At 37.3% G+C, this 23,188-nt stretch overlaps 1 protein-coding gene across 2 annotated transcripts; it reads right to left on the bottom strand.

Moving 5' to 3' along the window:
• Positions 1 to 7,792: 7,792 nt before the first annotated feature.
• FANCB (FA complementation group B) lies at positions 7,793 to 23,131 on the bottom strand. Of its 2 annotated transcripts, none has more exons than XM_080375444.1 (9): positions 23,012 to 23,131; positions 21,141 to 22,185; positions 20,028 to 20,180; positions 19,425 to 19,517; positions 14,929 to 15,057; positions 13,928 to 14,094; positions 11,435 to 11,889; positions 10,353 to 10,590; positions 7,793 to 8,444 (listed from the first exon to the last, which is right to left on the bottom strand). In XM_080375444.1, exons 2-9 carry the CDS (start codon positions 22,074 to 22,076, stop codon positions 8,024 to 8,026), a joined length of 2,592 nt encoding a protein of 863 aa, XP_080231570.1. In that variant the 5' UTR covers positions 22,077 to 22,185; positions 23,012 to 23,131; the 3' UTR covers positions 7,793 to 8,023. The 2 variants fall into 2 exon arrangements, with proteins under 2 accessions (XP_080231570.1, XP_080231571.1); XM_080375445.1 differs by having other exon boundaries at positions 8,261 to 8,422.
• Between the last annotated feature and the right edge of the window lie 57 nt (positions 23,132 to 23,188).

Genomic DNA, 23,188 nt, shown 5'->3' with positions numbered 1-23,188 from the left:
GTTTATAATTTATTAGTTCTCTGCCTTCAACTTCGGAAATTCAGCCAAGTTGTACCTACTAAAAAATTACACTGCTGATAAAAGCCTGGGCATAGGGGTAGAACATTTGTGAATCCAGGTCTGTGAAAACCACTAAGCCCCGCTGCTGAGACAAAAAAAGGCAGGTTCTGAGTCATGATAGGGATGTGCAGACCTTGGAAGCTCTCAGAAAGCCTTGCCATTGTCTTGGATGAAGGCCAGGATTTAACCCAAGGAGCACACGAGGTCTAGAAAGGAGTTCAGGATAGGGAAAGGGGAGACAGTGGAGAACGGGAAGCATTGCACTGGATTTCAAGAGGTTTAAAAATTGACATTCAGAGGGAGAAGGACAGTTATAGCTGTACACAGGTGAATTGACCCCCCAGCCATATGGAAACAAAATGTTGACATGTCAAAGTTTTTGTGATTTTAAAAGCAAAGATTCTTATTTTTAGGTCTATGCGAAAAATTCAATTCCACAGCTGCAATGTTAGCATGGGAGGTACTTGGGGTGGGTTGAACAACCCATGTTAAGATATTAGAAAATACTGGGCAAAATGATGGCCCATGAACAGGACATGGCATGTGAGAAGTGAGTTCTCTCCAGATTAGTTGTATCACTGGGTAGATTTACATGTGTATGAGCTGTCTACTATACCACAAATTCTAGTAACTACAAAAAAAAAAAAACCAAAAAACAACCCAAACCCAAAAAACGGGCAAGCGTTTCATGTTGTGTTAAAGTAATCATTATTGTAACCTCAGGCTATCCACAGTCACTTAAAACTGGATCATTCATACTGTTAATGTGCAACGGTTCAGACATGCTACTAATTTATAGAAGGATAAAGTGGATTTTTAAAGAATCCAATTCACTCTAAGTGTTTTCCACAGCCAGTAAGAAAGGCTGCTTAGAGTAGAAGGACTCCAAAATCACTGGACTCCTCTGTTCTTCATCCTCTTTTTGCCTACAACACATCAATTTATCAAGAAAGTACACAAGTTTGCACAATTTCCTATTGCTTTGGTGGGAAAATAAAGTAGGGATTTATTCTTTTCTCAAGCCTTTTCAGTATTTTTTTTTCTCAGAGAAGATTATACAGTTTATGTTATTTCAGTGGATTATCTAGTTATAACTTCAGAAGACAATATATTCATGCTTGGGGAAAATGCAGTAAGCTGGGATCATTTATTCATCTTTTCTGATTATTTCTGCCAAGTCTATTTCATTGACCAATCCAAAAAAAAGGGAAAAGCTTTTAAATTAGCAATTTCTTTCTGAAATAAAACAGTCCAGTAATAAAGTGTCATGTTTTTATACCGATTGGGTGAAATGTATCAGTCATCAAGCAATAATATATGCATTCAGAACACATTTTAAAAAAGTGAGCTACTTTCAAAAGAATGAAACTGATATATTCTTTTCGTAAAGCTACTAAAAGCTGACCTGTAGTTAAAAAAATACCAAATTTATTGAGAATTTAGTGTGCACTACTGAGGTACTTTACATTGGATAGTTTTGCAGTGAGGTGAAAACACGAAGATATTAGCTCAGGAATAAATTTTATTTTCATCTCTGCATTTACACTGCCACTCTGGCTACATGACAGGTAAAATATGTTGCAGCGCACATGACATGAAACCACCTAGTGTAAACTGAAATCATAAATTCTTGAGCATTTCAGTTAAATAATCACAACTGAAATGCCCTGTTTGAGTAACTAAATATAAATCGTGTGCTTTGAAAAAGATAGGAACAACATCAGGGAAAAATAATCCCAGTGAAACCATCAGTATTAGATTACCGGTGATTATTCCCCACTGGAACCTGCAGTTTCAGCTCTGTTCCTGCTGAGGTCGCAATTTCTGTTATTTACAGGATGGTGGTTGTATTTATCTTCTCTCATTAATTTATGGACATCCCTTGGATGGGACAGTGAAAGACAACCCCACACCTACCTACAACATGATCACTACACTGACTCTCCAGCATGGGTAAGAATTCACAATCTAATGAATGGGATCACAAATGTGAATTAATTCTTACCCATGCGGCATATTCTAAGAAATTTTATAGAATCTTCAAATTCAACAGCTGCTCGTGGTGATTATTTTAGACTATGCTGACAAGCAAAAAAATAAAAAAAAAAGGTGACGAACAGGGAAGAGCACTGAACTGGTCTGACTGTCTGATATTGTTTCTTCTTACAGTTGTGTGGAAAAATATACATACCTACAATGTTACATGATTTTCTCTAACTTCTCTATCTCATGCAACTGATTTGGGGTGATAAAAAAGCTGGTACGTATTATCTGCATTTGGACACACCTAGATGATTTGATTACTAGGAAATTTCATACTACTTTGGAAAAAGGAGAAAGTTCCTGCCAAAACCCTCAGAAGTTCACTACTCTCAATTTTTACAAAGCTTGTGCATTAAAAATTCACATCCAAATAGAGATTAAAAATTGTAGTAGTACACTAACACATCCAGCGAGTGCTGAATTTTCTTACATGAGGTTAAGAAGCAATATTAAAGCAAAAGTTTAAAATGCTGTAGGCACCATTAAAATCCACTGCCAATAAGTACAGCTGAGTTAAGAATAAGCCTTAATTGCAGGTATCTTTAAAAAAATAATCCAACAGTCATGAAGTACTCAGCTGGGGAGGGGGGGCAGGTCAGGGGTGTGGAGAGGAAATGGGTTTTTGTGTTGCACGATTACTTGCTCAAGTGCCCCAGACACTTGAAAGCTTCATCAAGGTGGCTTTGCATCACGGACTTGACTTTTGTTGATTATCTGATTTAGCAAAGTTATATCCCTCAGAAAAGAAAATATACCTGTTTCCTACATGACAAAGCGAGACAAAGTTATTTTTTTGCATTTTAGAAGAGATTGTCTTTTTGGTCTTCAGTATACGATTACTGGGGTGAAAAGGGCTGGGAAGCATGAAGGCTCTCAAAATACACCATTGGTAAAGCCTGTGCAAAGGGAATAGTACAGACTGTACAGAAACAGTGGACTCCCACCAACCATGAATTTTGGAAGGTTTTGGCAGCTTTTGCTTTTCCCGTCACGCTCAAGAACATTTCAAAGGCAGGATTACAAAAGAAGACATCACATGTTCGGTTCAAAACTATAACAGGGGCTCTGGGGAGAGGAAACGGGGCAGCAGGTACAGAGGCAGCACATGCTGTTCTGAAGGACTCACTACAAAGCACTTCCCTTTATACGTCTGTGTGGTTAAGGATCGCAGCAGGGCAAATGATTCACCACCTCTCCATTTAGACGATAAAGAGAAGGATTAGTTAACCTGAGACTGCTTTACCAACCTGTGCATCTGACCTAAATACCAGTTAAGCAACAGCGTTTTGTGAACATAGGACTTCAGGCAGCAATGGGACTGATGCAGACTTGACGCTTTGGCAGTCTTTGATCTAAGCAAGTGATTTATAAACATGCAGCTGCCGTCTTGCACCTATGAATTATGAATTTCTCAACACATTCAAGAGGTAAGGTTGTCACATACCAGAAACCTGAGGTCATAGAAAAGACCAAAGTAGTATCACCTCCTTAAAGCAATAATTATTATGACTAAACAGCAGCAGTAAACCTCCCACTCTTTTGCCTTTCCCACAGGAGGATTTGGTATAGCTTTTCTCTTGGCTAGAAACTCCTACTATGTACTGATCAAGATGATCACCTTGTTCCTACTCAGTGGCATGCCTAGAGTGCAGAGAAGAGTATGGAAAAAAAACCCAACCAAAACCCGAAAGAAACTAAACTCAACAACAACCAAATGCTCAAACCCATGCCTTTACATCTATTCAGGATTTTAAATCCTTGCATTGACACCTTCCATTTGTTTAAAACTTCATGTTTCCCAGGGAAGTAGAGAAGAGAGGAGAAGAAAACTACCACTATTCGCATACTCCTTTTGCTGACCCTATCATCTTTGTTAATAGCCTCTAATGAATAACTTGCTCATGGATAAACATGCTAGCATTATTATTTTGGCTTAGCAGAGTCAGCATGATTCAGAAGAGAGCAGTCACAGTTCCCAAATTGTCAAAAGCTGTGGGAAAACAAAAATGAGTAACAGAGAGACTTAACTCTCACTACCACAAACAACCTGGCAACCTGTCAGTTTATCTGAAATATAAACATACGCGCACACACACACAAACTTACCAACAGAAACTACTCTAGAGCAAACAAGTTTCTCTTGCCTGATAGGCCTGAGAATGACAGAGAAAAATCACTGTAATAAGTAAATTTGTTTTTCCAGCCAAGCTGGTATAACAGAGCTCTTTGACACACAATCCCTTTTCTTAGGGCCTTAAATCATGCTGACATTAGAAGTGCTAAGACGGACATAAGAGTGCATTTAGGCATGACAGCTCACGCTTCCTATGCCAGGCTTCCCTTGCGCATCCCAGTCATTTGAAATGGGTTAGTAATAGAGCAATTGCAAGGTACATGTCTACACACTGATCACTGCCCTGGCCCGAGGACTGGAACCATTCCTATAGAGACCTGCCAGAAACCACAGACATCTGCTGGTTTCAGAAATCAAAACTATGTTTTCTTGATAATTTGGGGTCAAGAAAAGTTAGCTTTGAGCATCATTTTACTACCTTGTCAAAAGTTTATATGTGATAAAGGCCCTTCTGTATGAGTGTGAAGGGGTTCTACAGCTCTGGATAGAGAAATGGTTATTACGTTAGATTACATGCTGAGAAGCAGCATGTGAAAGTCTCCCAGAAACTGGTAAGCTCTGGAGACCAGCTGTCCTGTTAAATCCATCAGAACTGGTAAATTCAGAACATCAAAGGGCCTGCTGGCTGTGTACAAAGCCATTACCCACGTTAGTATAATCCACCATGGGTTGCATTAACTTGGATCATGTACAAGCAGGAAGCAGTTGCTATATCCAGACCAAAAAAAAAATAATAATACAGGATTACATATACACACCTGATGAAGCAAAATGTTCTTCAAGGGACTTTCTTAACTACCTGCCTAGGAGCTGGAGGTCCCAGGGTTTGGGATTGGCCTCCAAGTTATTGCTCTTCGAGAGTAATTACAAGTGTCAAAGTAAGTGAATGCCTTGTGAGAAAAGTTATCTGCTATTAGTAACAGCTTTAGTAACAAAAAGCTTTCTGTTGGTTGCGATCTGTATTTCTCCCAACTTGACCTGCTATCATGGAAAAAGGAATTTACAGAATCAAGCATCCAAATATTTTATCATTCTTTCTTGGCAATACTAATACCCAGCACCTAGGACTGACGCTGCTACTAACCGGTTTAATTTCTCAAGTGACTTGCTCAGAAAAGTACTTGCAGAACTCACTCAGTGCAAGAACTCACTTCCAAGAACTGCTGAGATTAATCATCAGGATAGACCAAATAAACTGAAGGCTAACACCTTTAGCTGCTTTTACCTCTGAAAGTTAAGTTTAGGAAAGCAAGTATCTCTAAACAAAGTTCCCACTGCTGCCACTTGAAGATTCTAGACAGCCTGAACCTTTCTTCAAACTCATTCATTTTTCCATTATTCATGGCCAAAACCCACCCACACCAGCATAAACCTTCCAAGAATTTCCAGCAGACCTTTAGATTCGGCACATGACAGTAGCTCCCAATTGCATCACTACCACTGAAAGCTGTCATTATGCATTACCAGTCAGCTGGAGAACTACTCCCCAGAATCTTAGAGCTGTTAGAAATCCTTTTGATGATCTCATCCGATGATATGCAAACGAAGCATTTATGCCTTTGGGAAGACTCTTCAGTAGGAACATGTTGTCGTACGTGTTATTATTCTACTCTAATAATTTCACTTCCACGCTTTTGTGATTTCACTGTTTGCTTCATTTGTCTCAGCTCCATGGAATTAAGAAACTAGCAACTTATGACCTTAGAAGCTTCTCTTCCTTTGTCCCACACTATAAGTTCAAAAGGCATGTGAACAAAAGTGGAAGTTTCTCTTTGAAGAAAGACAAACATATGACAGGTAGTTACATGACACCAGGCTGCTACACTAGTGCTAATGAAAATTAACAGCTGAACTGTGTACACCACTTTTCATAAACTCCTTGAAGCGCCCTGGGCTAAATAGTAGCTTTGTGGCTCTGAAAGTTTCTGCTCAGCTGGTTTACCAAGGTCTTGCCCTTAGCTGCAAGCTACAGGGTTGCACTTTGAGATTTTTCGCTTCATTTAAGTGTTTATAACCAGGAATGTTCTTCTGCAAATTCCAGTGACAAGTGACTGCCAAGTCCTGACAATGAGCTCTTAAGCTTTGACCATGGGCTGAGCAGAACCGCAGCTTAACAAAGAAACGTTTGCATTTTTTAAAACAATTCTTTCTCATCCAGTAAATGCCGAGTTTCAAAAACCCGTGACAATTTCTTAAGGTATTCTTGACATCTTAATGCAAAATTTCCCTTCTATATAGCCAAAAAGGAGATATTTAATACTTTGAGTATCTCAAAAGTGAGACTACATCACTAAACTGGGTTGAACTTACAAAGCAGTATTCTCTTATTTACTGTTCTCTAGCTAGTGCTTTGCATTTAGAAGTGCATTTGTTTACTCCTGTTGGCAATGTGAGAAGATGCCTCAGACTGAAAAAAAACACCACTCTAATGCTTCTAGAGGACATACATACAGAATTTGAACTTTCTGATGAAAAAAAAAAGGCACGGAATTATTCTGAAGTATCAGTGTTCCTTTGAGTCAACAATAAATACTTTCCATTCCTCCTGTCAAACTTGTATTGTCAGAGTGCATGCTGCAGATGTTAACTATTAAAACTTTTTACACGAAAACTGAAAAGCAACATTTTGACAGCTTTAGGAAAATGGTGACAAACACTAGGAATGGTTTGCTTACATAAAGCCGAGATAAAAGGAAGCAAATTATTGTGATTTGGGATTTTCTGAGCATTCTGCCCCTCATGAAACTGAAAAATGGTGGGGGAGAAATGACTGAAAAGTAACTACCACAGCAAGTACTATCTGCAAGATCACAGGCACGTCTCTTCCTGGATGCATAGTTCAAACCAGAGAAGGCAGGAATAACAGGCAAAGAGTTGCCCATTATTTAAGATACTTAAGATAGGCCAAAACCACTGCGCATCTAGTATCAGCAGCCATTTCAGACTCAGGGAATGAGCAAACAATCTTCTGACATTGAAGCCAAGTTAATGTCCAAGGAAGGACAGGTTCCTCCAGGATTTACCAATGAGATCAGTCCTCCCACTAGATTCTGGGTGAGAATGGACCTCTCAGACCTAAAGGTGTTTTACTAGAGTGAATCCTCATGAGTTCTTGAATTTTTCTAAGAGGCCTGATCTGGTTCTCCATCTCCAATAAATGCTCCAAAATCTCTCAGATCTGAGGGTGGACTCTAGAAGACAGGGCTGTAAGGTACAATCAGTGTTTTCTTCCTCAAGTGGTATCATTAAAAGTAATTTAAAAGGCTTTGATATGTCACAAAGATAAGCTGCTGCCTCTTTGAATTTGTCAAAGCCCATACTCAAATTATGAATTAAAATTGGTTGCTTAACTTCGATCTTTCCTATAGCTGTCTTAAGATTTCTAAAAAAGCTTAAGTTCTACCAATATAAACAGTAATCTTTCAAGTTTAATACAACTATTTTAGACAGTACATGCTTGTTAATTTTTTTCTAATATAGTTCATTTGTAGTTCAATAATTATGATTTTGGAATAGGCCTGATTAGAAAATACCTTAAAAATAACATTTTTGAAATCTGTAACAAAATGACTCTGATATCTTTAATATAAATTCTTGCCAAATCAGCTACAACTCATCAACCAAAATACCAGTATTTATCTGTAGAAATAACTGAGCTATAGAATAAATACATGGTCTACATTTCGGGGCAGAAAAAAGTAATATAAGTACCCATCAAAATATAAATATTATTTAATAGTATTATTTTAATAAAATGTTATTAAACATAAATTTAGTGAAGAGTTTCTAGGACTCGCTCAGCCTCCACACAATCGTATCCGAACTGAGCTGAGCTTCTACTATTTTCAAAGCAACTTCCTGGTAAAGGGCACCATTCAATGTTTGATTCATACTTAGCATGCTCTCTTCCCGTTCATTCTGAAACTTCTTTCTGAACTGCTGAACTCCTTCCTCACTGTCCAGTAAAGAAGCCGCAGAAGCATCACTGATTTTCTTGCCAGGCTCATTCCCCCATGTCAAATTGTTTTCCACTTTACTTTCTTTTGAGAAGAAAGAACTCCTTAAGGTGAGCATTTCTCTTTCCAAAGCCAGTGCTAACTGTTCAGTAAGTACGCTTTTGCTTCCAGATCTCAGGAGTTTTACATCACAGTTTGGTGGGAGAACTCTAGTCAGGCTATGAAGGCACTGGAACAAGACAGTCAGATTTCTGTAAAATAAGATTATCATTTTTGTTATCATTAAAGCTACCTTATATCCTACAAATTCTATAGTGGAAAATAAAACAAAGCTACTTAAAATCAAACAGAGAAAAACTTATGCTGATTATGGTTTTAAGTATTATGTGTACTGTACATACAAGAGTAAGCAAGGGCTTTCTAATGGTGCGCACGCTAGCAACTGTATGTCAAAAGAATTGACACTAAGCAAATTTCAGCAACATAAATATTCTCTACTACAATAGATGTTGATAATTAGGGTTACATATGCATCATTTGTTTCTTTAAGAAGCAATTAATTGTACATGAAGGCCACGTGCAATAACACAAAGGAAATGTGTTGTCTGGTCTACATTTCGGGGCAGAAAAAAGTCACTTATATTCACAGATTGTTGCTATCAAGAGGTATGTACGGCATGGCTATTAGGTGGCCCACAGTCTGTCCTTTTCAAGTGCAACTTTCTCTCTCCAGCGACCATTTAAAAATCAGACATTCAAAATTATTAAGAAACCAAGATAAAATAGTGCTGGTAATCATCAGAGAACCTACTCTCCTGAATACCAGTGTAGCATATGTGATGCAGTCCTCATTCTAAGAGGACTGTAGACTTTGTCCAAAGTCTTATATTCAGTGTTTTCCCAGATAAACTCCTCAGAAGATGTCTTTTGATGGCAAAGGAAAAAAAATATCTAAAACCCCCACAAACCACCAAAACAAACAAAAAAACCCAACACCCCCCACCCATGCATGTTTAAGTAGCTATTTTTCTCACACAGTTCAGAAAGGCATTTTTCCTTAAAGTAATTCTATTTCAATGTAGTTATCTTAATGTTCCACTACTTATAACAAATACAGTTTATTTTGGTTCTAAAAAGATGTGAAAAAGAATAGTCTGGAGCTCCCACCTATCACAGAAATATCCTAGCTGGATAAATGATTAATCCAAAAATGGAAAAAAAATCCAGAAAATATAATCACGGTTACACCATGAGCATGCAGCTCAGTAACTATTAACACAGAATTGGATCAAAAGGGAATAATATCAAGTAACCTAACTTTTCAAAAGGAACCAAAAGTCCTGAGGCTTAAAATTTCACTGATTGATTTGTTAAATATTTCAGCCTTTCCTCTTACACAAAAGAAGGAAATCAGCTCCTAATCTGAGTAAAATACTGAACTTCACTATAAATTCAAGACTCAAGAGATACAACTTTTCTTTTTGTTTTAGCTTGAGCTCTTCAGGAGAGGCAACATTTGTCAATACTTCAAAAGTAACTTTATGTTGTGAGCCTTACCCAGCTAAATTGTAAATTATGGCAGTATTAACTTCTTTAGCCTAGTTTAGAAAATGCAGACATTCATCCAAGAATCTACACAAGAAAAGGAAATCATGGGGACTCTTCTGATTATTTCCCTTTCAAAATCATGACAGATAGGAAATAAATATATCAGAAACATGTACAAAATTAGACTAAAATTATGCTGCAGTACCAAACTACAAAGTGACATAGCAACAAATGTAAATCTAGTGTAACTTGGGGTTTGCTGTTTTTTTGGGTTTTTTTCTGTTTTAACATCACCGTAAGGAATTTTTTTAAAAAAATCAGCACATGCTGTAGAAAAATTATATATAATACTAAGAACAGTGTAAGGAAAAAGAATATAAAATTATGATGCAGTGAAATGAGCAAAAGAAATAGTACCAAACAGATGCTAAAGGAGTCTTGGCTTGTATTTCTGTGTTCTAGCCCAGACAAAATTAAACAATGGCTATCATATCATCATATGGGAAGCCTATTGGTTATGATTTTGGCTGTTGTTTATAGTACCAGTAAGAATTAGTGTAAAGATAAAAAACTGGGTATGCAAGATGAATATACTCTTGGAGCAATTTTACCTGCAAAATAATGTTAGAACCCCTTCACATGGGTTTTTCAGGGTCCAGTTAAAAACTGTACCATACACATTTCCTGCTTTATGACAAAATATGTTGTCATGGCATTCCTTAAATGGTGTGCACTCCATTTCCCCAAGTAACCATGAATTTACTGGAGTCAATGTGCAATCAGAAGACACAATCTGAAAGGAGAACCTGACAGAGACTGCAAGAACAGCAAGTATATCTTCCATGGAACCTGCAAGAAAATACAGTAAAGATATTTGACATAAATATTTTGACCATGTTGCAGGCATTATATCTGCTTAGATTTTTGATTCACACTGCCAGCTGTACATGAAGGGTTTGCACCTACATTCAGGTATACTTTGGGAATTTTCTTCTTACCTAAATTCTTACATGTACTTCTGTCAAGCAAAACAGCTAGCTGATGAACAGAGCCCCACCTATATAATCAAAGTTCTAAAGATAAATGACACCTTGCCAAAAGAATACTATTAATAGTCTCCTGTGATTGTAAGACGACATGTTGGCCTCAGCTAATGACACAGCATTAAAGGAAGAAAGAAAACATAATTAATCGGAAACGATCAAAAGGATATTTCACTACATGAGTGGAAGCCCAGCTCAAAATCAGTTCAATCAGGAGTATTAAAAGAAAGGAAAATAAAATTATCTTATTAGACATGTAGAATAGGAAAAGCTTTGATTTCTTTAGTATTATTTAAGAGGTAATATATAGATTTTTTTTCTGACATAGTATTTAATCAACAGTATCTTATTTATAGACAAAACTCAGGCTTCAGCATTCTGTACTCGGACATCTTCAAAATTAACCTTTCTGGATGTACTTCGGCACCAACGCTAGCACAAAACCTTACAGCAACTCACTTAACATTTTTTCCATTTGAAAAATGTTCCATCCTGTTTTTCACCCAGCTTTTAACTCCCAACAGGTCTATGCAGTTTGTGTCCAAAGTGACAGATGTGAATACACCTTGAAAACCCACTTTGTCATCACCTAAAGCAAACAGAAGATTCAACCATATATTTATAAATCCAAATTCTAAAAAGCCATTTACCTGTACAGTAACTACTATCCCTGATCATCTTTACTGAATATTTTCCATTTGAAATATCTTCCAGGCTTAATAAAAATTTCCCACAGAGTACAGTAATCTTTTTGCTCTCCTGTAAACTATCATTCTGATGCTTTTGTTTCTTCGCATGTAGAAGAACTATGCAACATACATGATGAAATGCCAACAATGGTGAAAGGCTGGTAACAGCAATAACTGTCTTTGCTCCATCAAGCTGAACCCTTGAACATCTCTTAGGAAACTCTTTTTTCAGATCATTCTTGTTATGCAAGTCCAATTTCATCTTTTTTGGAGGAGGTTCAATTTGACATGAGGAGATGGCCAATGCTGAGAAGGCTTTGTTCAGCTTAATGATTTTATTTCGACACTTGATAATCGGAGAAATTGAAGAGGAGTCTTGATCCATCACTAAAGATAGACTGACATCACTCAGTGACCTGCGAAAATCCATACAAGATGACTGCACTCCCAGTTTGTATTTTGCCTTCTGACAAATAACCAGAACTTTGCAGATATGTACAGACATTTAAGACTACCACAAAGTCCAACATCATTACAGGTTAAGTCACAGACTGTGCAGAGTGTAACTCCTTCAAATGACTATTTCATCTAAGCTTAGCATGAAGATTTTGAAAATGTGGACTGAATTTTCTAAGAGCTTTTAGGAATTAGATGCTTCATTTCAACTGAAAGAATTTGGATGTTTAATTCACCCTGAAAATGTTGAAATTCCATGCAGATACTCTATGACATTTATAATTTACTTTTAAAGACTTAACTTTCTTTTAATAAAGAATTACATAAAGTATCAATTCTTCCCTCTTTGAGGACTAAAAGTTCTTCTGATATTCTATATTGTTATACAGATATTCAAAATTGAATGTAGAGAGTAAAATAAAGGGTTTAAATTACTATTACCTTAAAAACACAGCAATTTCCTGAAATGTATGAAGTATTTTATTTATTCACCACAGGGTTCTTTCAGTGAAATCCTAATATTACCATTTCAGATCCTCTCTTAATATTTCATTCTGTGAATCAATTCACTCTCAAGATGTCACTGACATCTGAAAGTCTTATGAGCGTCTAATTTTCTTTACGGAGAAGTATCATCACATCATAAAGCAATCTAAAACATCACTGCAATTGTGCATTAGTAGGAAGCACAAAAATAATAAAGATTTACAGTGTTGGGGGTGGAGAGAAAGCAAGTCCTATTCCCCAAAACCACAGGTGGTTGTATATAGTACTGAAGTGGAGCCCAGAAGACCTAGGTTCTGATGGTAGCCTGCCAGGTAACCTGTGACAAATGACTTCATCTTTTTACAAGCTGTAAAAATTGGGGAGAGCAATATTGCTGCTGGTTTTTAAAGAATGATTCCAAATCTTCTGAGAATTTCTGAAGCTATACAGGAATGAAATATTACATTTTTTTTAAAAAAAAGTCATCATCATCAAAGCTAAAAGAATAAACACGGGAAAGGCAAAAACAATCTCTTGCCTCAGCGGCTCTTAACAGAGGTTGTCATGAAGAACAGGTCAACTTTCTTGTAGAATTATAGCAATCTGGCAGTTGAGAAATATTACACACGCAGCTCCAGCAGAATGGCCAAAGGGTGTAAGAGGTCAGGTCCCTCATAACCACTTGAATGATTTTCAGTGACATCAGTAAGTCTTTAAGCTTACCCTAACAGTCTCGGCTATGCTGCTGGTGGGAATATAGATCAAAAGATAAGTTCTGACTCCACCAAACTATATTACACAACGCACATTGTAAATTTATGTTTCATGTAATTCTGTATTTTTAAACTGTGTTCCAAATTAGTTCCCTCCCTGTAAGGGGGAAGTGACACAAGTAGTGTTTACACCTAGAACTAAGCAATTAAAATGAACAGAATAAACAAATAATTTTAAAGATCATAAGAAGAATAAACAAATCCTTTTGAAAGTTTAAATATTGTATAGCCGATTGTTCCACATAAGTTACACAGTACATAAACTTAGCAAATATTTTATTTGATTGGCTACTTGACTGTAGCATAGTTAATTCAAAAGCTGAGTATTAAGTTCATCAGAGAACGTAAAATGTTTCCTTTTGTGCTTCTTGAAGCAAATCACTCTTTAGAAATGACAAGATGTTAACAGTATACTGATGTCAGCATAGCTATGTCAACACACACTACAAAGAGCCATAGTTTTGTCAAAGAAAACTGTTGTAAGAAGTCTCCAATAATGATGTGGTTACACTGACAACTGATTTTTGGCTATACAACATAGGGGTTTTGCACAGTGCTAGAGAGAGACAAGCAGCACCAACAATACAAAGACACAAACTTGAAACAATTTATATAGAGATGTTCAAAATGAGAATGTTGAAAGCTCAAAAATCCACTCTTGCTATTGCAGAGTTTAACTTGCAAATTCAGTTTCTATAAAACTATTCAATGAATTTATTAGATAAATTTATATACTTACAAGCAAAATGATTCAGTTAGCTTTACTCCAACTACCAAGCTGTCACCCACAACACGCTGCCACAATTTCTCTGTGAAGTGCTCTGGAACTTTAGACGCCAATGATGTCTCTTTATTAAGAGAATGAGGAGGATTTTCTACATCATCCCAGAGAGAGACAAGACCTTCCTTACAGAAAACGTTTTTTTAGATAAATTAAATGGAGATATTAGTTCTTTTTATACTGCATTACTTCGTGTTTTACCACAAATGATTCCTGGAAGTGCTTTTAAGATACATCAAGTGAAATCTATATTAACTAGTTTATTCTTTACAATAGATTCAAAAGATAGAATTGCATTTTCTTACACATGATATCATGAAAAGCACAACTCATTCTCTCTGTGTAAACATTATGTATAAATCTTGATCTGTCATACAATTTTTTATTTTATATTACTGCATTAATTGCTCAAAATTTTGTTGTTTGAGCATGGCTGACTTGAAAGGTACCACAACGTTAACTAAGGAAGATCAATTCCATTTCAAGTAAATTAGGAGGCTTCTTTTGAGCAACATATTAACATAACATTTTCCCAACCTCCATCACCTTCTCAGCCCACAGCTCACTCTGCCCTCATTATATAATCCATTTTGCTGACACAAATCTGACAGCTCATTTTTCATAACATGCTGGATCACAGACAGATATTTCATATCTAGGCAACTGTGCCAATTAAGACTGTACACTCCCTCGACTGCCACTAACTCTTTGTTACAGGTTACTCCTCCATACGACTCAGTTGTCAGGAGGTATTCTGCAAATCAATTTCAAATAAAGACAACTAAATTTAATCTTATCTACATACACTGACAGGCTAAGCTAATGAACCAGACTTAAAAAGCAGGTTAATGAGTTTTGGCAATCCCTACTGGTGAAAGTAACAAGTGGCTGAGTAAAGCACCCTCTACAAATTGCTTGGCAGAAGTCAGAAGTGATCTGTACTCTCTTCTGCAATTTACCTCTTTTGCAGTAGGTAGAATATGGTTTCTTTCCTCAACAAGATCTATTAATGCTCTACAAGATTCTAGAATAACTCTCCTTTTGAGTCCTAAATGTTGCTGTAGCTCTCGAATAGATGTGCAACCAGCCTGTAAAAGATAAAAATGATCATTAGACTCATGCATAGGTCTAGTGGAAATAAGAACTGATGTTGAGGCTGCCAAGATCTTTTCAGCTTTCCATTTTTATGCAAGTATCACACATCAAGAATCTGGTGTTCCTCAAGTAATGCTTCTAAAAAATGCTCATCAGGCTACTCTGCTGTCAAAACATGAATCTAAGAATCTTGGCCTCTCAATATTAAACCTAGAGTTTAACACAAACTTATAAGCTAAATTTTATCAAATTATGTTGATATTCAGGCCTTTCATTATTATTCCTGCTTCACTTTTCCATTGATAATCAGCTTTGTTTTCTTCTCCAGATTTATATTAATTATTGGTCAAGTAAATATATTGAAAAGCTGACTGTTTACTGTACATGCAGGCTATGTCTCCCTTGAAAAAAAAAAAAAAAAGCAGCATGTCAGCACCAGCTTCTTAGATTTTAAGAAAGCTCCTCAAAATCTATTCCCTGGAAGGCAAGATCCTGAGAAGTTCAGTGCTGCCAAGGAGAGAACAAAACACACAATTGGAATGCAAAACCAAACGTCACTCCTCCCTACCCCCCAAAAAAACAAATAAGGATCAATCATAACCAACTGACAAGCCTGAGTAAAAAGCACTTCTTGGAAGCAAAGTGATGCCCTCTGCTCAAGCTGCAATGGAAAAAGACATTCAGAGCAAGTAGCACTTCATCATAAATTCTGTAAAGAATTTGTCACCTGTGAAACCATGCATCATAAGCACCAGATTCCAGACTTGAGTCAGGAGGAGAAAAGGAAGAGCTAAGAACAAAGACAATTATACAATACCTTCCTAATCAAGGTCATCAGAATACCAAACCATTACTTACTCCCATTGGTGAGCAACTCCTGAATAAAAACTCAGAAACAGAAAGCAAATGGGGAAGCACAGACTGAAGAGCAATCAAAATGACCAGAGGTTCACTGACATGCTTGCTGACCAATCTGACTTTTGCAAGCTCTTTTTTCTCATAAAAGAACACAAGAAAAGAGACCTGAAATTCCCCACATGGCAAACTCAAGACTGTGTAGCACCCCTCATCAACTCTGGAACACCCAACATGCACATCCTTTCTGCCACATGCCAAATGTACTGTGTAACAAGCATCAGCAGAAGTCACAGTCCTTGCACTGTGAAACTAAAAATAAAACCAGCTCACCTTAAAATAGAAAATCAACAGAAAAACAAGGCAGTCAAGAGCTAAACACAATAGAGCTGTGAGCAAATCCGGCATGAACAACAGAACCAATGAAACACTGTCAAAAGCAGAGCAAATTAAGGCAGAGGCTTAGAAGTAAGTAGAACAGCCATACACTTTGACATACTGCAATTATAGTTGCAGTATTCATAAATAACTAAATATCCATACATACAGAGCTAAAACTACTGAGCCAAGAACTGTGGCATTTTTACAAAGGAAAGAAAATGGAAAAGAAGATTCACAATTGATAAACCCGAAAAATATTGGGAAAAGCAAAGGTAAAATGGGAAAAGTAGACAAGGAAGCCAGAGGGAACCATAATTCAGAGATCTATAGGCTGAAGCTGCTTATATGGTAAATAACTGGTTCTGTGTTTTTAAAGTGACTAAAATCCCTTACCAAAAAAATCAAAAAGAAAATGGGCCCATCCACAGCAACGGATGGAAAAAGAAATACTTAAAAATTACACTGAAAATATTAGTAAAAATCAGATGTACAGAACATTTTTAAATAACTTTCTATGCACCACCAAATCAGCATTATCAGAATAAGAACAATAAAATTAGACAATGCAACAATTCAATAAATCAGCACTAAGGATTAAAATATACCTGTCCCAAAACAGGCAAACCAAGTCAAAAGACATAAGTTAATCGTAGGTAAAAGAATAAAGTATTTGCCATTATAGTCCTTAGAAAACGGTTACATACTTGGGGGGGGGGGGGGGGGGGGGGGAGTCGGGCGAGAAAGGCCAGTAGACATAAAAACACACTTCTGACTCATGGTATTTCTGCCAAACCAACCAACTAGAACCTTGAGAAATCCTGAAACCTCAGTTGTTGTAATGTAATTGCAGTACTCTGCCAAAGAAAGTTTTTTTCAGAAGATACTAAAATGAGTGTCAAAGAAAAAAATCTTCAGAGAAGAAAAGGCTGGATTCAGGCCCAAAAGACTGTATACAAGATAAACATAGAACAGTTCAAAAATGCACACTGATAGATTTTTCAATCTCACTACAGCAAAATGCAACTTATGTGTATTACTGTGTATAACTTAAATGCAATCTACTTATATGTAGTTATTATATACACCATTCAGTCCTGCTGAAGTTCTCGCATGGCCAGAAAACAGCTTTGCAGCTATGAAATAAGGGGTAAGCAACAGAGTATGAAGAGGGGCTGCATCTGCTATTTCATTTTGCCCTAAAAGACAAAATTCCATAGACACTGTCAAAATATGATTTGATTGCAAGTTTCTAAAAGACCTGAATTTTGATGATAAATATCAAGAGGCACCACTTCAAGACTAAATAACCTTTGAAAATCCCCAAGCTATGCAGGATTCATGCATTATTACATCAAAACAACATTCCTTGAAATTCAAAATGACAAAACCCAGCAAGAGCACTTCACTTTTCAGGGACACATACAGAACAAGGGTGACCTCAATAAGGAAGCAACAATAAGGTTAAAAAGAAATATCTGCACCTACTTCCAAATTCATCAGCATGATGATTTCAGATTTACAGCATTAAAACATAGGAAGATTTTCAACTTGCTTACAATGTTTGTGCTAGAATGTGGCTTTCAAAATTAGAGATCAAAAAGATCTATAAATAAATAAACAAATAAACAAACAGATTCACAGAGCTGTACAGCTGAAAGCCCATTGGTGTATTAAAAGAACAGGGTCACAGAACAGTTACATGGAACACCTAGCCATCAATGGCAGGGTAGGCAAACTTCATTACACCAGCGGCAGGAGTAACAAATGAGAGATTGAAACTAATTTCTGTTTTGTAGAGGAGGAAATTAATGAGTATGAAAAGAATGCAGCAGCAAACAAATCCATTTTAAAATATATGGCTACCCCAAAGAATCCAGAAACGGGAAAAAAATGCATTTGGAAGGACGCTTGCACTTCTGCATGTAAATGTGCAAACTGAAGAACTGTAAAAAATGCAGGGTTGGAATTAACCTCAAAAGGTCCTCAGAACCAATCCAACTTCTACTTTCTTGTGCCCTCCAGGAAGGAAAAAAACCCCCTACTGTTCAGTGTTCTCTGAAAAAGTTTTTATCTTTTGAAGGTACATAATATCCCTTTAGACATGTTTTATAATTAGAACTAGAAAAATCTTTTTCAGTCTTTTCCTAATGGGTCATAGTTCTCCTTTTCCTCTAGTACTAAACTTTTGCCAGTTAATTTGCTTTATTTTTTAAGGCTAGAGATAAAACTGCCACGATATCCTACTTAAGCTTTCACTAATTCTCCAATGATGGAAATAATTACCTCCTGTCTCATACTTAAAGAACTCTTAGCAAACTAACAATAGCCTTACATCATCGCCTCAGGTTGGTATTTATGCTTTCTGTAATTATTTTTTTTTTTACTCTTTTGTCAATTATTACTCATTTGGTGTAGGCCAATGCACAATATCACAGAAGAACATCTTGAAGAGTATTCTGGGTGTTTACTAAACAGAATGAAAGGTAGAAAGAAAAGCAGTAATATATTCCCATTGATTACTTGGACTTTGGCAAGTTCCCCCCAGCTTGTTTTATAAATGATGCTAATTAAAAGAAGGATACATTTTAGCTTTACCTACTGTACTTTGCAAAATTATGCTTATAAAGCTGCCAGTATTAGGAGGAAAAGCATCAGCAGGTGGTAAATAACCACAGTCACTAATTTGGGGCAAAAGTAAAAGCCAACTTGCTTGAAGGCCATGAACAAAGAAACAGACCGTAACGCTCTTTATTTGCTGGATTAACTGCCACTCATTGGCACCCACTGGGAACCTGACACTACGCTACCTCCAAGTGTGTAATGTGGAACAAGAGTAGTAAACATTTTAATTTTATTAAACTAGTATTTAAACATCTACAAGTAAAATGACTGCTATGAAACTTTTTTAGAATAGCATCAGCATTATCTCAAAATTTTAATTAACATTAAACTGGACCCTTCCAATTACCCAAATGCATTTGTAACAACTGAAAGAACATAAACTACCACTAATTGAAGAATAGATACTTAATGTTGTTAACACTGAACTACTTCTCTAATAAAAACAGTATCATAAACCTCACCCTTTAGATAATGTAACGATACAGAACTACCAAGTACAAACCTGTAATCTTGTTTCAAGGGCTCGGACAGTAAGCAAACCATTTTCTTGCAATCCTTCTGCAGTAGGCACATCACGTTTATAATTAATACCTCTCTAAAAAAACCAAAACAAACCCCTGAATTAGTTGAAAAGCTGAAAGTAAGGTACAGGCTATTACACAGCATTATAAAAATCTGGGGAAAAATACAGAAAACAAGCAGAATAACAGTGAGCATTTTAAAAGAAAAATCTTACCTTCTGAAAGCAGTTAAGAGTTTGATACTGCGTAATGGAAAGACCCAATTATGAGAAGATAATTAACAAGCACTATGGCCTTCACAGCATTTGACCAAAAGTTAAGCATTGTGGCAAACCTGTTACATATGTGAAGCACTTTCATCTGCCTTGGCTTAATTTTCCAAAAGAACACTGACGTTATCAAGGAAGTAGAATAATGTCTTCAGATAACATATGATTACAGAGAGGAATATTGTGTTCAAACTTCAGGGCACTTCACAGCACACATCCAGTTTCACTTTGCACCAATACTTTAATGAGTTGTTAAGGTTTTCTTATTTTAGTAAGCATAGACTGAGTAACTGAGAAAAGGCAAGCTGAACTTACTGCATAGTTGACGTCTCCAAGATCCGTTATTTTGAATGTACTTAAGGGGTCTGCATTGGACTCATCCTCAAAAAGCAGTAACAGTTGCTCACTTCCAGAGCCAATAAAATCATCCACCAGAACAGATTTCACTTTTTGCCATTTGGAGGCCACCTACAGTAGAAAAGGTTTTAAAATACATGTAATTGAATAAATCTTGTATTTAAGATTTTTTTTTTTGTGAAGCTTGCTTTTTGAAAAAAGGTAGCCTATGCAAGTGTATGGAATACAGTATTTTAAGAAGTTTCAGGCTCTCACTCTTACACCATCATTTAAAGCTTATATAACTCTGGGAAAAATTAGCTATTTCTTTTTAAAGATCACTTTGCAGAATACAGACTACAGAGAAGATGCAAGTTTTCAGTGTATTCAAACAGCTGAATGCTGTAACGTTTATGTAGAACCAGTAACACCTGCAAATCACTTAAAGACATTATACCTCTGACATTCAGAAATACCTTTGTTGCAGTGCACACTTAAATATATTTGAGAGGTAAAGACAAATTTGTACAGTAACATTGCTGACCAAAAAGGACAAACTTTCATTTCCTGACTTATGTAAATCTTCTTGACACAGTATTACAAAACCCTAGGAGTTAACTTTGTCTCTCCTGACTTTAGGAAATAGAAGCGAGACCTCTTCTTGTCATTTTCATGAAACAATGCTTTTTGTTAGCAGGGAGTGAGACTCAAAGGCTTTTAAATTCCAATGGGAAGTTTATGCTTTGCAATGATACCTGTTTATTTGCACTTTAACACGAGGCACACTCATAACTACTTTACAACTTCAACTTCTCATACTATGGAACTTTTCAATTAGCAACAGAAAATTTGGCTCAGATTTATAAAATATAATGTAGGATCTAATAGAATCCAGGATTTATTTTCAGAGACATAAGCAAGCAATGAAAGCAAAACAACCTTATCCTTTAGACACGTTATTTTAACAAAAGTAATATAACAACAAAAAAACCTTAGAAATCAAACTTGTAGATTTTCAGTTGCAGAAACTTCTATTAAGACAATACATACAAAAAATAGATGCAGCAGTTAAAGTGTTTAAGCCATAAATACCTGTAAGCTGTCTCTCCTCTGCACAACACAGATATCTCCAGAGGCAAAAGACACAATTAATAGCAAATCATTGCTATTGGTTACCGCTGGTTTTACTGAACATGGTTTCTCATAAGGAAGCTCACAAACACCTTTAGGGAGACCATCTTGGAACCAAATAAGCTGATTCTTTTGGGTTATGGCGACAAGTGATATTTGGAGCCGTTTTTTCAGTATCTTATTCTTGCAGACATACACAAAAGATACCACTCTGCTGTAAGCATGAGGCATAAAGCATGTGCCAGTTAGCATTTTTTGTGTTTCAATTGCATATCCAAAGAACTCACTACCCCAGATGGCTCTGTCTGAAGTGGAAAACTCATCCTCATCTTCATTTTCTGGCAGGCAAGCAGTTCTTATCCCTAAGATAACAGTGCCTTCATCCTCAATTTCACCTGTCCACACAACAGAAGAAAGCTGAATGGGAGCACTTAGAACCGTGCACGTGTTGGAAGAAATGTAGAACAGCTTGTTGGCATGCCTCCACAAGACTGAAGGGCCAGTAAAGAACCTGATGTCTTCTTTCAGCTCATAATCCAATTTAAAATGAAAAGACTGTTCAAATTGATTTGAGTTGTGAAGCAACAATAGAAGGTATTTGACAGCATTGTTCTGTTTTTTCTTTTTCACCAAAATGCAGGGAAGGATAATCCCTGTTCTGGAATCCATTACGCAGCTACAACAAACTATTTCAATTTTTAAGTGACTGGCACGCATGCTGAACACTCCAGAAGACTTCTCAACAAACAGCTTAGTGTCTCTGTTGAATGCCATTCTTCTGACACATAAGTTCACTGTTTCATCAGCTGTTTCTTCCACATGTCTTGTTTTTGACAGCTGAAATATGAGGACTTCGCCATTGTAGGATAAGAATTGTTCTTGCTCACTTAGAAGCATCTTTATTTATCTTTATATATATATATCGTTTACAAGAAAACCGTATGTATCTCCATTTTTGTCAGGATTATTTCTTTGCAGAAATTTAACCTATCTGGATGTCTTCCATCTACAATAGTGAATAATAATAATAATAAAAAAAAGTTATTTTGGGACTAGCTGAACCGATCCTTAAGAATAAGAAAAAGTACATTGCAAAGTAATGACACAGACTAATTTGTAACTGCAAGGTCAGTATATGCTTTAATCTCACATTAAAATCCAGTTAAGCAGTGTTGTACTGAGATGTACTTAACAGAAACATTTCAGAAATGTATTCTAGCACTTCTTTACCAAAGCATGAATTTGCTGCCCATCAACAGCTACGTGACATAATATACATTGAAAGAAACCAAACTAAACAAGTGCGGTTTGTGTGACTGGAGTTGTCAGCTCCACAAATATACAGAGCGGACTGGAAAGCAATGGTGCTTTGAATTCTCGAATTTAAAACCCTTCACTCAGGTGTAGAGTTTATTAATAACTAATTCTTCGTTAGAATTGTAAAGTCTCTTAAGGTGAAAGTTCTCTGAAGAAAAGTCCAGTCATCTTACTGCTCCCTCAAGTAGGCTCGCTCGCTCCCTCCCTCAGACAAGACCCCAGGGATCCAGAGCGAACCACAGCCGCCTCCCCAAGTTTCACTCAGCTTTCGGGGCACGAAGCGAGGCCCCTCGCCCGGCCCTGGCAGCCGCGGCCGGGCCTCACCGCCCCCTTCCCCACGCCGAGCGGCTCCCACCGCAGCGGCGGCCCAAGGCCCAGCTCCAGCCCCTGAAAGCCGCTGACAGTCGTTAACCCCCTCCCCGCCAATGGGCCACGCCAGCGGGCCACGCCAGCCCCCACAGAACGCCGGCCCAGGGAGGCGCTGCACCACCAGCTCCACACCGGCGAGGCCTTACCCAGCTCCCACGGCCGCCCTGCGCCCGCGCCCGCTTCAAGTCAGGCGGGAGGAAGCGCGCAGAGCGCGCGCCCGCTCCGAAACTCCCGCCACAGAGAGTACGATGGGAGAGGAGGCGGGGGCGGGGGGGGGCGACGCGGGGGCGGGGCCAGGGGCTCAGCAGCGCGAGAGAGGCTTC

The sequence above is a fragment of the Falco punctatus genome (genome assembly GCF_963210335.1).
Source record: "Falco punctatus genome assembly, chromosome: 2".
Lineage (NCBI taxonomy): Eukaryota > Metazoa > Chordata > Aves > Falconiformes > Falconidae > Falco > Falco punctatus.
The sequence above is the reverse complement of the archived record's forward strand: the minus strand, read 5'-3'. Positions and strand labels throughout refer to the sequence as shown.

Excerpts from the sequence above, each read along its gene's own strand:
- FANCB (XM_080375444.1), bottom strand. The coding sequence starts at position 22,076 with ATGCTTCTAAGTGAGCAAGAACAATTCTTATCCTACAATGGCGAAGTC. Across the intron at positions 10,591-11,434 it reads GGATAGTAGTTACTGTACAG|GTTCCATGGAAGATATACTT; the intron begins GTAAATGGCTTT and ends ATTTTCTTGCAG. Across the intron at positions 8,445-10,352 it reads GTTCTAACATTATTTTGCAG|AAATCTGACTGTCTTGTTCC; the intron begins GTAAAATTGCTC and ends CTTATTTTACAG.